The sequence below is a fragment of the Perca flavescens genome, chromosome 12 (assembly GCF_004354835.1).
Source record: "Perca flavescens isolate YP-PL-M2 chromosome 12, PFLA_1.0, whole genome shotgun sequence".
Lineage (NCBI taxonomy): Eukaryota > Metazoa > Chordata > Actinopteri > Perciformes > Percidae > Perca > Perca flavescens.
Window position 1 is genome coordinate 5,925,546 of NC_041342.1, and position 15,329 is coordinate 5,940,874.

At 40.5% G+C, this 15,329-nt stretch overlaps 1 protein-coding gene across 1 annotated transcript; it reads right to left on the reverse strand.

Annotated features, from left to right (window-relative positions):
- Positions 1 to 1,911: 1,911 nt before the first annotated feature.
- sirt6 (sirtuin 6) lies at positions 1,912 to 14,266 on the reverse strand. Its single transcript, XM_028593509.1, has 8 exons — positions 14,070 to 14,266; positions 12,108 to 12,235; positions 8,690 to 8,872; positions 6,895 to 6,954; positions 5,581 to 5,676; positions 5,410 to 5,490; positions 4,127 to 4,250; positions 1,912 to 2,516 (listed from the first exon to the last, which is right to left on the reverse strand). The coding sequence occupies exons 1-8, from the start codon at positions 14,133 to 14,135 to the stop codon at positions 2,199 to 2,201; spliced, it is 1,056 nt and encodes a 351-aa protein (XP_028449310.1). The 5' UTR covers positions 14,136 to 14,266; the 3' UTR covers positions 1,912 to 2,198.
- Between the last annotated feature and the right edge of the window lie 1,063 nt (positions 14,267 to 15,329).

Consider the following 15,329-nt stretch of genomic DNA (forward strand, 5'->3'; position numbering starts at 1 on the left):
AGGTATTTGTTGTGAAAGAACTACAGTTACAATTTCAAGCATTTTCAAGCATTTTATCCAAAATTCAAGCACTTTTCAAACCTTGAAAACACATATCAAAATTCAAGCATTTTCAAGGATTTCAAGCACCCGTACGAACCCTGTATTTTGCACGAATGGTCGGTGCCGTCACACATCCCTAAACTACGGCCGTAGCTGCCAGTAGCTCCTCACTGGACATGTATAGATGTGTACCTTTGGAGATGTTCATGAGGTCTCATGACAAATGCAAAGAGTCATACCATCTATCTATAAATTGCAATTACGGGCACGAGTAAGTGCAGTAAAAAGTTTGACGTTGTTTGGATTAGAAATGCAAAAGATATCGTTAAATATACATCGGTAAAAAAAGCATACATTGGCTTTTGCCGCTCTAGCCGCTGGCCACTCCCCCTCTCACACTGCATGCACACTGACTGAGCACTAAACCTGTTTGAGTCATGACCCACTCGGATCTTTCACCTGACTCTTTAAATTAACCTATGAGTCGCTCATACTACACAAGGCATCTCTCTGCGCACATACACACACAAACAGTGGTGATTAACAGATATGTGCTGTTTACCCGCTCATCCGACACACACACACACACACACACACACACACACACACACACACACACACACACACACACACACACACACACACACACAGAGCTAATGTCTGATTACTCGACATTGTCATTGTGATATTTTGTGATTACATTCTGAATCTGTAACGTTCTCTGGGCCTAATTTACTAACACTAGCGCAGTTTGCGCTGCGTCTGTTTATGCGAGTTCGGTAATAGCGCACGCTATGCTTCCACATTTTGCGTAGTATTTATCAACCCTGACACCCATCAGTCAATCAGCGTCTTTCTCCGCCCACTAGACCGTAAATTGCGCTGTAGCAAAGCGGTACTTGTGCTATGATATGGCTGAGTGCAGACTGCAATATTCCCACTGCTGATGCTATGACTGTTAGAAATGATCCTTCTGCCAATATTTGTAATGTAGCGAGGAGTTTAACAACTGTTGGAATGGGATGTGAACGAGATTCAATATTATCTTTGATTTCTTCCAGTAACTCTAATATTGCATGGCTGCTTGATCTGTAACGCTAAATGATGTTGTGTTTACTGACAAAGTGTGATTCTTGTGTTAAAAATATTTTCAGCCTCGCCTATGTCTTCGTCTTGCTCAAATTACTGTTGCCATTTCACCAGCGACATAAAGGTCTACGAGGAAACTCGACTGCGGCTGGTTTAGACCTGCTTTTAAGAGGCGGAGAATTTCCCCCGCAGAATAGAGGCGCCCTTACTGACAGTCTTTGTAAATACCGCGGAATATATAATTAGGTGCACTTTGCGCTTATCCTCCCATCTTTTTGGGTGGAACTCCCACGAACGCATATTGAAAGCGCAACTTGTCTCTTCTCGCTCATGTGGTTGACAATCTGCGATTTTACCCAAGTGCGCCCTGTTTGTAAATAGCCCGCATCGATTACGTCCGTCTTTGCAACCAATTAGCGCCTGGAAACAGGCGCAAACGGCTTGATAAATCTAGCCCTCTGTCAGGTAAATCAGTAAGTTAGTAGTAGGGTGTACAGGGGAGTTGCATTTGAAGTGGTTTGGAGTTCTTCTGTAAGTCATTTTGGGCCGTTCCAAACAGGCACATTTTCAACGGGCAATGCACTAGATATCTCAAATGAACAAACGCATGCTGTCTCCATTTCCTTTGAAACGTTGGTTCACATTTGTAAGTAGGCCACTGCTGTTTCACAGTACACAACATACGATGCATTTACACAGGAGGTTCTACCAGGAACTTATTGAGTTTATTGCCAAAACATATGTGTGTATTGTATATATTTTTTTTTTTTTTTTTTTTAAACAGTAAAGTGACTTTTTCCCATCAGAGTACAATGCATTTTTCCTTATATAAAAACATTTTTCTACAAAAGTACAGTGTGATTATGGTCCATTTACAGCCAGACAGCAGTGCAGGTGCTCCATGTACAAATCAGGTATTAGGTATTTAAAAAAACGCTACAGTACTAGAAGAGTCTTTGATCCAGAGGACATTAGATGAGAAGAAACTCTGTTCTCTGAATCTGATCAAATCAAGCACCCTCAGTTATTTGTGGACGGGTTTGTGTTGTGAAAAAAAATACCTGAGGCTATTTCTCTTCTTTTATCTCCACTGGGGAATCTGCTCTCTCCCTCTTTACTGACACAGTCTCCTCTTTAACACTCCCATCGTCTGTTAGTGCCGTTGTGTCTCTTTTCCTCTCCACCTTAATCAGGTCCTTTTTCGCCTTTTTCTTTGCTGTAATTGCACGTGGTGGTTTGACTTCGGTGGTGGACTCAGAGGTGTCTTTGGAGCTCTCGCAGACAGTCGGACCCTCCCACTTTGGGATGTCCAATCCCAGCAGCTCCATCAGCTGTTTCATGACATCGTCCACGTAACTATGGATACGCAGGTGTGCATGCTTGTCCTACGAGACAGAAAATTAGGACCGTGAAATGCTGAAGCTGAAGATGGCGGACAGGGCACATGAGCAGAATTTATTCACCATAATTTTGCCTTTGATTATTGAACTGCAGTGTTGCAGTCAAGACCACCTAAACCGAGACCAAGTCATTACCAAGACCCGAGTGTATCGAGACCGAGACAAGACCGAGACTTTGAGGGATTGAGACCGAGACAAGTCCAGACCAAACAACTGAAACGTACAGTCATATTTGCTAAATCCCTTTGGGTGAGGGGTGAAGAGATTTCTGGATAGTTTTGGTACAGAGGCAGATTGATAACTTTAGCTCGCTAGCTTCGTTAACGTCATTTACCTCTCTTTATGCTTCCTGACTTAGCCCAGATACATATTTTAAGTGGTCCAGCTGTGTCGGTTACATTGCAGAATTTACACAATGCTGTGTGTTTTCTTTTAGATGTTGTGCAAATAAACTCTTTAAAAAAATATAATAAATAAAATGTAATAAACTAAATGTTATTATCGATGATTTGGCTGACATCTCCCAGACAGCCAGAGTGTGTGTTAAGGGGGGCGGAGAACAGGAACAGTAACACATTTCAAACTAGAAATGAGTCAAGTTAATGGTTGCATTTAAAGCAGGGAGTTTTAAATCCAATCACAGTAATGACGTTAACACATAATCAGAAGATACACATGAAATTTAGTTATATCCCTGAGGTTGTGGTCTTGACCGGTCTTGAAATAAAATCCTGAGTCCTCTTCATCCGAGATCAAGTAACAATGTGGTTGATTCCGAGAGACCGGGAGAAAAAAGTGGTCTTGAGTACTACAACACTGATGCACTGTAGTTCCAGGGCCATTTCATGTTTCTACCTGCCACATACTGTATGTGTCAGGTGGTGGTGCATAGGGCTGGGTAGCGAACGTCGATACCTTTATGGTATCGAAAAAAATTCTTTATCTTTCGGTGCCAAATTTCGGTTCCAAAAGCGTCTGAGTGCGTAAGCTTATCTGTCCTCTCTGCAGAGCGGAGCTCCGACCGACACGCACACACACACACACACGCGCACACACACACACACACACACACACACACACACACACACACACACACACACACACACACACACACACACACACACACACACACACACACACACACACACACACACACACACACACACACACACACACACACACACACACACACACACACACACACACAGGTGCGGACTGAGTAAACTGTCTGCAGTTTTGTTGAAGTCACAGAGAGTCACGGTTGGTTTCAAGTGTAGTTACAGTTTTTTAAAACTTCACGCAGACAGCGTTTGCTGCGATATGATATTAATGGCGAGCCGAAAGCGGTCGCGGTGCTGTTGACGTTACATTTCCTCTTACAAGCAGCCACAACGGTGGTTTCTCTGCCCTGATGACTGACTGACAGGCTGAGCTTGCAAGGCAAGGCACTTTTATTAATGTTACTGAGTGAGCAGTTTTACCAAAAAAATTTTATTTTGTTGGGAATCGGTATCGAAACTGAGGTATCGAAATTGGCACCGGATTGAAAGATTATGAACGATACCCAGCCCTAGTGGTGCATGAATGAGACTCACGTGTTTCGTGGGCTGCAGGTTGACAATGGCCAGTTTCCCTCCTTTGCGCTTGGTGAGAAGTGGAAGGTCTCCGCTGGGTTTGATCTGCAGGGAGGTGCCCAGCGTCAGTGCCAGGTCTGCTCGTCTGGGTGCACACAGTAGAGAAATATGTCACCCACATTCTACTTATTTAATAAAGGGGATTTATTGTTGTGTGTTAAGGGGTCAGCTGAGTTTCCAATACTGGTAGAAAATGTTGGTCATGCGTATTGCAATTACATTTGAGTCACCAAGCAACCGTTCCTCTGAAAAATAATTACCTGGCGCGATCTGAAAAGCCCAACAGATTGTTTAACAACACAACGGCTGTTCTGAAGGCATTTATGAAGGTACGTTAATTCACTAATTCTCAACTTGAGACTATATTTCTAATCCAGTTGGCCTGATGAGACATGTATCCTAGCTCTTATTGTAAAGCACAATCAAAATATTAGAAAGAAACATCAATATAGAAATATAGTTGATGATAAATTGTTTTTTATTTTGGATTACATGTTACAAACATTTCCAGAGCCATCGTTGTGTGGATTAGGAAAAAGCAGTGTATCTTGTGAAATGGGTTAAAATACTTGCGAAAGAAGGAATATTCATTCATCCGGAGGTTGAGGAAAGGTCTTTGAGGATACCTTCAGAACAGCCATAAGTGTGGTATAATGACCAGGGTTTTTCAAAGATTGCTGGGTAATTATTTTTTAGAGAAATGTATGCTTATCGCTGTGACTTAAATGTAATGGTAATACATGACAAGCACTGGTATGTGCTGCTTTCAGTAACATGCACATCTAGCAAAGCCAACTCCACTGAGTACACTCCAACTCCACTGCTCACTGCAATATGTCATGAATAAAAGAGCATAGACACAGCAGCTCCACAGCAGTAGTCTTCTATTCAGTAACGAGCAAAACAGAAATTACCTGGATATAACTCCAGTTTTACAAGTATGTGCATAAACACACTACGCATCAGCATTAAAGCATCTATCATGGGCCACTGAGTACATCAAACATCCAGTTCACCCTGCTGCTTTGTAGACACACAATAAAAGCTTTTTGTGGCTGAAGGATTGAATGGGAACATTGACAAACAAGAGGCAAATGGCAACATTAAAGCAAACATGAAACTGGGATGTCAAAGGAAATCAGGATAGATAAGAGAACGTGTTGTTTGTTTTTGAGTTTCAAGACAGATGCTGAATCAAATGGAAAACAATTGAGCACAGAGTGCTGCAATTTTCTCTGTCTTACCTGCTGCTATCTTCTGCTTTGTTCAGGTCTCTGTCAGGAAGAGCATCCTCCCAATCCAGGATAGTGCTTATCAGTTTTCCTCTGTTTAAGTAAAATAATTCACAGTCAGACTAATAAATGGATCATGGTAAAGTATTGGTTGTTTCAAAATGCAGAGAAAGCATGTGTTACCTGCAGGCTCGGAGTCCTCTGGATCGTACAACATCACAGTAACGCCCTGTCGGTTTCAGTCCCATTACACCAATCACTTTTTCTCTGACATACTGCCTAGAAAACCAAGACAGATTACGTCTCCATCTGACCAGATCAGCTTTAGTTAAGTTACAGTTAAGAAGTAAAAGCTGCTTAAAAGCACCATACCAAGGTCCATTACAGTTTTTACAGGTTTCTTTCGATTGCTAAACGACTGTGGTCACAACTGAAGCCACATGTGCAAAACTCTAACCACAGTCTGCACTACCAAACACCACCTGCAAAACTCATTCACAGCAACACAACTCTTAACACGTCTCAAAACAGGCTCAGTGCAGCCTATGAACAGTCGTCGCTGAGAGAACACACACACACACACACACACACACACACACACACACACACACACACACACACACACACACACACACACACACACACACACACACACACACACACACACACACACACACACACACACACACACACACACACAGGGTATCACAGTCTTTTCTTTATTTTATACCAGTTTTTGTTAAACAAGAATGCATGAAAATCCTCAGTTTGCTGTGTGTGTGTGTGTGTGTATATATATATATATATATATATATATATATATATATTTTGTCTGTAGTGTAGTAATTTACATAATTACTGGAAATGTTAATCAAAAACGAACTAGGGTTTGGTCCACACAAACTGTGGTTAGAGTTTCGCACATGTGACTCCAGTTGTGCCCACTGTCATCTAGCAATTGAAGAAATGGACTCAACACGATTCTGGAAATAGTCAACGGCATCATGTAGCTGCTGCAGACATACATTTAATGCCTCTGTTGGATGAGATCTGAAAACTGTGCAGGTCACTGGAGTGAAATTAAGTCATGTTCCCGGAATCCTTTAATGAGCGCTCTGTAAAAAGGATGCATTATCCTACTGGAAGTTTCCATTTGAAAAAGGTGGTGCAGCTGGTCAGCAACAAATAGTACCCACAGGTAAAGTTAAGGTGCCTCCCATGGCCAGAGAAAACACTTGACATACAAAGCACAAAGCAGGATGGATCGTGGATTTATATGTCCGGTCTGCATGCTTTACATATTGTGTTACAGCCACATGATTTGTTTTACCAAACAGGTGTACCAAATGTTTCAGTCTTTAGATCTCAACCAAGTAGATTAACTTTGGGATGAAGTACAACAGAGGCATAAATGTATGTTTGCGGCAGCTACATGATGCCATTGAGTTATCAAAGAGTTTCAAGATCAAAATGTGGGTGTTTGGTGCTCACACATACCTGCCACACTTCTCACACTCCTCTACAAACATGTTTCCATGAAGCTCTGATAACATATCCCTGATAAAGAAAGAGGGAGAAAGTTTACAAAGATGATATCCACTTAGATAATTGTCTCCAAAGTTAACGTCAGGACTCTTCAACAAAAAACTTTTTCACAGTCCCTTCTCGGGCTTCATAGGCATCTCTGCCATTTAGTGCCAACCAGTTTGCTTTACCAGTCTGTCTGCTGCCTCAGTGATTTCCTCAGAGAATTACCATTTCGCCGTCTGGCCTCGTCTGAAATATCCTGACTGATGGAGCGCAGAGGAAGAAATGGCTTCCAGGGAAAGCAAGTCTTCCAATAAGCGTAGAGGCTGGGGTTATGTGCTGTATTAAAAATTGGGTTCTTGGCCTTGGGTTAGTCCAATATGTTTGGCTAATCCAGAGTCAGACCAAACATTTTCTACTACACTGAGCATCATTTGAAGTTACTTGAGCAGTATTTAAAGAGCTCCTCGTTTTTGCCGCTGTTACAGCTGTTATCACAAAGCAGCAGCTTCGTATTTAAAACAATTAGTCACATCCCAACATGTAACAAATTGGCGTGAAGCAACATGGGTTTTCTCACACAACTTACAATGCTGTATCTCTTTGTATTTGTGTACTAGAAATTAATTGAAATAAAACTAACTATAACGTGGCTGTTTCCTTCACTGGCTGTTAACTTTTCCTCTAAATAAACAGCTCACGTCCACCTCTCACTTTTCCATTCCCTCTCCACTCCCTCTGCTTTAACTCCAAATCATTCTGCACAGCACAACGATGTAATGTAAACTGTTCTAAAATGTAATATACACACATATACACACACACATATATATATACACATACATACATATATATATATATATATATATATATATATATATATATATATATATCATTTTCATCCATATTTGGGTCATTTTGTGAAAATGAGAATATTTGCTGTTATACAGTATTTGATAGGATGCTACATCTTAAAGCTGCACTAATACACAATATTTTTATACTAACAATATGTCAATTGACTTGGATACATGTAATGGAAAAGTGGTCACTCGTACTGACAAACCCACAGAGAATTATCCCCCGGCTTGCAGCTCCCCTTAACTCTACGCTGCGTTTTAGCGTCTTCCAGATCATTGTTTGGGTTTTATGGCCTGCAACTTTAATGCTTTGGTTCTGTCTTACAGCGCCCCCCGTTTTCAGAGTGAGAGAGAAAAGGAAAGGTAGCATAGCTGGTGAACATTGTGGAGCATTTAACAGCTAAAGAGCCAGATACTTCCCTCAGGAGTTCTGACTTTTATCACTATTTGCTAACACTAAGAACTTGTTAGGTGACAATATTTGCTGTAGAGCCACATTGATTAATCATTTAAAGTGCTCATATTATGCTCATTTTCAGGTTCATAATTGTATTTAGAGGTTGTACCAGAATAGGTTTATGTGGTTTAATTTTCAAAAAACACCATATTTTTGTTGTACTGCACATTGCTGCAGCTCCTCTTTTCACCCTGTGTGTTGAGCTCTCTGTTTTAGCTACAGAGTGAGACATCTCACTTCTGTTCCACCTTTTTGGGAGTTGCACACATGCATTTAAGTACTATTAGCCAGTCAGAAGCAGAGTATGAAGGAGTGCCACGCTAGCAGCTAGGCGAGCATTATAATGCTCCATGCCCACTAAGAGCTATGATTTGAGTTAGCTACTCAGTGTGTAAAACGCTTGTTGTGTGCACATCACGCTACAGGACAGGAAGCAGGGCGGAGTTACCTGGGGAAGCCTGATCGGACATGTAGGCCGTCCACATTTTGGCTGATGAGATACTTGAGGTAGCCGGCCCTGTGCAGTCCCAAGAGGGCCATGTGAGTCAAGCTGGGTCGGGCTTCTTCAAATGTGGTGTCAAAGTGAGGTGACTCCCCCTTTTCTTCTAACGTCCACACACCCTTTGGGCCCCTGAAAGAGAATATAGTGACAAAGTGATGACTGAGGATTGAACAGGTTGTAATGCAGTGGGTGGACTGGAGGCATTGCGTGTCTACAACTGGTGCGTGGTTCAGTATTAACAATCTGATAGTAGAATTTCTGCAAAGTTTGCGTACCAAATAGACAACATGCTGTCAAATGGTGCAAGTCCGAGCCCACTTGAAATATCAAAGACCGATAAAAAACATACATTCAACAAAAAAACATTCATATGAGCATTTTACTAAAATATCTACAACTGTTTTAACAGAAATCTTTCTTACTGGATACAGGGACACATTTTCAGACTAAAATGTATAAAATCTGTTGTCTGATCTGATCTGTCCAATACATGCTCCTTTGATTAACCAGTCCATTCTGGGTGTCTGAATGAGAGATGAACACAGCGGTCCTGTCAGTACTGGTGCGGTCTAAAACAACCTGACAGATGCCAAGTTACTTTGAGGACACACAACTTATCTTTATGCATCAGATGAGGGAACGCATCTTGTGAATCCTCAAATGCGGCAACAACAGCCTCCTCTCTTAAAAACAGATTAATTGCTCGCTCAGCCAAGACCAGTTCAAAGACATACCAGCATTAATGGAGAGGCACATACGTGACTTATTACATGCTTATCATCATGAGAAAGCTGCTGCAGGGCATGAAAGCCACAGAGGATCTGTGAAGCTGGTGTATTCAAGTTTGGATATCATCAATCATATTAACCTGAGGGGCTGAATTTCTAACTCTCAGCTGGAGGGAGAATGTGTATATGTGTGTGTGTGTGTGTGTGTGTGTGTGTGTGTGTGTGTGTGTGTGTGTGTGTGTGTGTGTGTGTGTGTGTGTGTGTGTGTGTGTGTGTGTGTGTTTGTGTGTGTGTGTGTCGGCAGTGGGAATATCATTTGTATTAGTTGGCCTGATTTGTACACAGAAAGCTTAATGATATTTCTGTCGAAGATCGACTCTACGTGACTGACGGGCAGACCATCCATCCATCTTCATTCGCTTATCCAGGGTCGGGTCACGGACACACAACCCCCATCAGGGGACCCAAAACTTACCTTTCCCCGAGCCACATTAATAGCCGCTTTCCGAGGGATTTTTGCAGTTCCGAGGGATTTTTGCAGTTCCGAGGGATTTTTGCAGTTCCTAGAACATAAAATTCCTAGAACCCTTTTTTTCTCGTGTTCCGACTGGACCAATTTGGGGATTTTTAAGTTCCTCTGGCCGCAGTTCCTGTAACTTTTTCAGTTCCTACCTCAGGGCAGGGTCTTTTCGCTGTTCCATTTTCAGCATAGGGGACCTAGGTCAACGAGGGTCAGGTTTCCGGTACAGACAGACCAACAACGGGACAATTTTAACAGTTCTCGCCATCTTATTCATCACTAAATTCACTTCACACAACGTTTTAGGCGTACTGTTAACTGTTTAGATGTATTGCTAAAATTGATGCTTTCAAAATTTTCAGAGTTGAGAAGCTCCATGAAGTGAGGAGACAGCCAGCAGGCGCCTGACCCGGCCGCTAGCTCGTCGCTCGGACAGTCACGATCAGAGACCCCGCTGTAAGTAGTTCGTAGTAGTTGTGAGTAGTTCATAGATCTGCTTAAAAGTGGACTTTTCCTATAACTACGTTCCTGTAACTACTTGGTCGGAAAGAGGCTATTAGCCAGTTCTGACTGGGGGGTCCCGAGGCGTTCCCAGGCCAGGGTGGAGAGATAACCTCTCCACCTAGTCCAGGGTCTCCCCCGAAGCCTCCTCCCAGCTAAACCACCTCCCTAGGGAGGCGCCCAGGGAGCATCCACACCAGATGACAGGCAGACCAATCAAATATTAATAAGTCAGGTCTCCACAGCGAACACCTTCAGGCATGCATGAATTGTCACTGAGAAATATCTGTCAATCACACCAGAATTACCTCAATTAATGAGTAAAAAGTTATATATCTTATGTGCCACAGCTCAGCTATAACGGCAAAATACCTGTTCGCACAGTATCAAAGGCAATTCTTGCACCATAATGGCAGAACACAGAATGCCTCAGGATTTATTCTATTATCTGACAAATAATAAGCAAGTACCGCCCTCATTTGCTCATACAGTGGTACTACAAGAGAAAGCAGGCTAAGTTGAGAGGTACACATCATGTCTTCCACGGGGGAAAAAATGTTTTCAAGCTAAATGATCATTTCTGGCCTGGATTCAGATTATGCATCTGATTTAAGAACAGTATTTGTATAAGATGCAGTGGCATAAAGTTGGTAGTTGTCCACAAGTTATCCCTCAGAGTCATATAATCAATTTGCCAACTAATTCAGTAGCAAATTATTTTAAAATAAATACATCATGATGGGGATGCAGTTGAGACCGGGTACAAAGAAGTGTTAGGGAAAGCAGATAAGTGCTGAGGAGAGAGTAGACAGTAACTTCAATTTAAAAACAGGAAAAAAAAAAAAAAGACATCTTCTTCATTGTTTGATATTTACATTATCATAATCCATTTTTCCAAGGCGGCCAAAAATCTGAAAAGGAAATTATGCCGTTATTTTAATTAATCCTTTAATTACAGTTAATAGTCCTTTTCTTCTGTCGTCCTCCAATTTCTGTTAAACGGTTTGTTCCTCTGGCCTCAGCGCTTATAGCGACAGGACTATCTTCAGATTGGCTGCTGTAATCTACTCTGCACTTAACCTTTCAGGGACTGGAAATTGTCCATTTCATCATATTGCCCTGTTGTTTTTACCACCGCAATGACATTCAAACAACTTTTAGATTTTAGATTCACACAAAGACTTTATCTGGGACATTAATAATAAGCTGCATGCTTGGGATGCTATATTAAGTTAGTTTGAAATCAATCAAAACATCCTAAAAGGAAGGTCATGATTCCTACATATATTTTGTATAGAAGAGGTAAACATTCTTTGCATAGATTTTTTACCAGCTAGTTTTCACAGTAAAACATATTCAAGGTAAATGCACATAAAAAAGACTGAGCATTGTAACAGTACTGCTGGTATCCCAAACCATCCCTGTAACAAGTTTATTGGGAGCATTTGTTTGAGAAAAAAAAACTTAAACTTAACTTGGGACAGAATGTGTGAGGTCAGTGTTGCCTTGCTCATCATAGTTCATGAACATGAAACATGATTGAGAGAAAAGCAGTGTGTGATTGGGAAAAGATGTAAAAAAAAAAAGGGCTATAGGGACTTTGTTTGTGCCTCACCTGAAGTCAGGGATGCCTGCTGCGGTGCTAATGCCTGCTCCAGAGTGGACAACCAGGTACTGTGATTCTTTTATCAACTGAGCGAGGGTTTCCACCTTTGTCTTTAGCTCCTCAGGACTGTCAAACATCTGCCACAGAACAGAAAAACATCAGGTTAAAAAACAGCTGGCCGATACTGTGACAATATTGTTGAAACAGTACCTACATTTCAAAAGTATTTGGGAATGATGAAGTGTTGAAAAGGGATGGTTTCATACAGTACATTTATTTACATAGGGGTGAGAGATATATTGTAATGTGGGTATGATGGCCATGCAGCAAGCAGCATCATTTCACACAGTTTGAACTGAATCCAAAGAAGACCAAAACATTATCTCTTATGACAGTTATGCAGCTTGTAAAGAAGACATTGCACATTGTTAGAATAACAAACATTTCAAATGAATATCATGTCTTATGTTGCAGTTTTAATAGGGCTGCACAATTAAACGCAATTTTATTGAAATTGCAATATAGACTAGTGCAATATCCAAATCGCCGGGGGGCGCAAAATTTGCTATAGGCAAAATATGTGTCAAACCATTCTAAAGTATTGTGGTGCTGCAGAGATGTCCCGGCCTACAAATCGTATCCTACAGACTACATAAAAAATCTTTGTTTGGTACAGATCCTCGCAAAAAAATGTCAATGAATTCAATCAAAATGAGAATAATGATTCAAAAATGATTATTCCCTCCAACATCGTGAATCATATCGCAATCGCAATATCAGTCAAAATAATCGCAATTAGATATTTTCCTCATATCGTGCAGCCCTAGTTTTAATGTAGTGCCTTTTTCTGTAAGAAGACTATTTAAATTTAAGCGTAAGTGTTGCAACAAATTACAAATCCTATAATAAAAGAAACTCTACATCATTTATTCAAAAAGTGTCAAAGACAATGTAATTTAATCCAAAATCTCCAGTCCAAATAGGACACAAACTACTACAACTTCCGGAGTATATTTACTCAAGAAACTTTGCATTTGATTTTCTAAAGACCTGATGAAACCAGCATGTCTGCTGTGAAAAGGTTTCACTTTGTGCATGGAAGTACATGGAACCGATGAGTGTGCGACTTCAAGTTGGGTCACTTTTAAATGGTGTGTTCCTCACACATTTTCCCCTTCTGTCATTGTTTTAAAATGTGACATGCGTTTTACTGTTGTACCTGAGCAGAACTTTTACTAAATATGTAACAGCTTTGAGCACAGAATGGTAACGTCTGTCACAAAGCTTTAACAAAGAGGGTGATTATGCGATTATGTTTTAGGTGGAAAGTAACAAAATCTATTGACAATTCTGATGTATTGGTACTTTTCCACTTCATGCATCTTAATACTTCTGCTATTCTACATTTAAGAGTACAATATTGGACGTATTGCCCCTTTACTTCTCTCCTTTATCTGATTGCTAAAGTTACTGCTCTTTGCCTTAAGCTTGTGCCTCTCATGCAATGCAAGTCTTACATGTAAAACGTACAACTACAACACAAAACTGGAGACAGTGGCTTTTTTGGAGACAGTATTTGCATACAATATAAGCTCATAGTATGACGCATTGCTAGTTAAACGTTGCACCACAAGGACAAGCTACAACTCTGCGTACACATTAGCTAATGACGTCTAATGAATGTAAAACTCTGAATCAAGCCATTCACAACAAATACTAATTATGCTTTTGACAACGTTACTTCAGTGCTTTTTGTTGTTAGCTAACATTTCCACACTTGTCTTTGGTACCAATTGCAATGCAGAACGTTCCCTTGCCATGGGGTATTTTTTATATTGAAGTTTTGCTGTTTAAATGTATTTTAAACATCATAAAGACCGAACATACAGAAGGCATCCTCGGCTAACTTGCTAGCATATGCTTAAAAGCTAGGTAACTACCTAACGTTAGCTCACGTTAGCTATCTTTTACCTCGGGAAGTCCGCAAACACCTTTATCTGCGTACGGTGAGAGCCCGGCAGCATAATTCACAGACATGGCTGTTGTTGGTATAGCTAGTAGGTTTATTATACTACTATTACTTTTACGTTATTATACGTTTAGAAAAGCTGTTCCTATGTCATACGGCAGAAGCTCCCAGGCGGTTATTTAAAACTGCTGTTGGCGTGACGTCATCTCTGAGCGACGAAATCATATTAAACAGTTTTCCTAGACTACAAATATCAGATGATCACATTGAAAAATGATCGTTATATTACGATGTAATTATACATGCAAAAAAAATAACATATGACAAAAATAAAACAAATAGCAAAACCCATACATTCAAATGTACAAGGGAGATGAAAAACTTATTTTACCAAATATTAGAGGTCTTAATAGCTTTCTTGTTCGTTACTATCTTAGAAGCAGAGTCAAAGAGATATTGTAGTTCAATACAGAACATACAGAGATCAGGTGGGATCTGAAGCACTCCAGCCTTATTTGACAACAAGACATATAAGTTGAATATAATTATCCGTAAGAGGGGAGCCTGTATTGCAATTCAGAAACAAGACCATGTCTTCTAATATTGGTGTCAGTTATGGAAGTATTAAAACTTTGATAGTCTCACTCTCTCTCTCACACATACATTTCCTGTCGCTCTTCATTTATTTATTTCGCAGGATTTCACAGACCTGACGAGCACATATTATAGTGCGACTAAAACACAAATTTAAGGTATACCTTCTAAGTTTATTAAAAGACTATCAGGAAGGCCCAGGCTATACCTCTGCCCAGGTAGCCTAATACATGCTGCATGCAGGTGGTGGAACAAATATTACGCAGTTACATGGCGGACGGAAGTTAATTTTGGGTTAATGGTGACAGTTTCTATTAATTCTCTAATTGCATATCAATATTTTGCTCACTTGTAATTTGTAAAATGGTATTAGGTTGTAACGGTTAGTATCTGTCCACTAGAGTGACCTGAATTAGTTAGAAAAAGTTATTTATAACATTAACCCTGATAACTAGTCATGTATAGCAATATTTATGCGGTTTTAGGTAATGTAACATTACTGTTGCAGCAACAAGTCTGGGAGAAAATCACTAATATAAAAGCTTCAAATTGGAAATAAATACTGGAAACAGCGATTGCTTAAACTTTCTGAGAAATAAAACACAACACATTTTCTTTGTAGCATCCATTTCCCCCCACATTAGACTTATAAGACACACTGAAGTCAG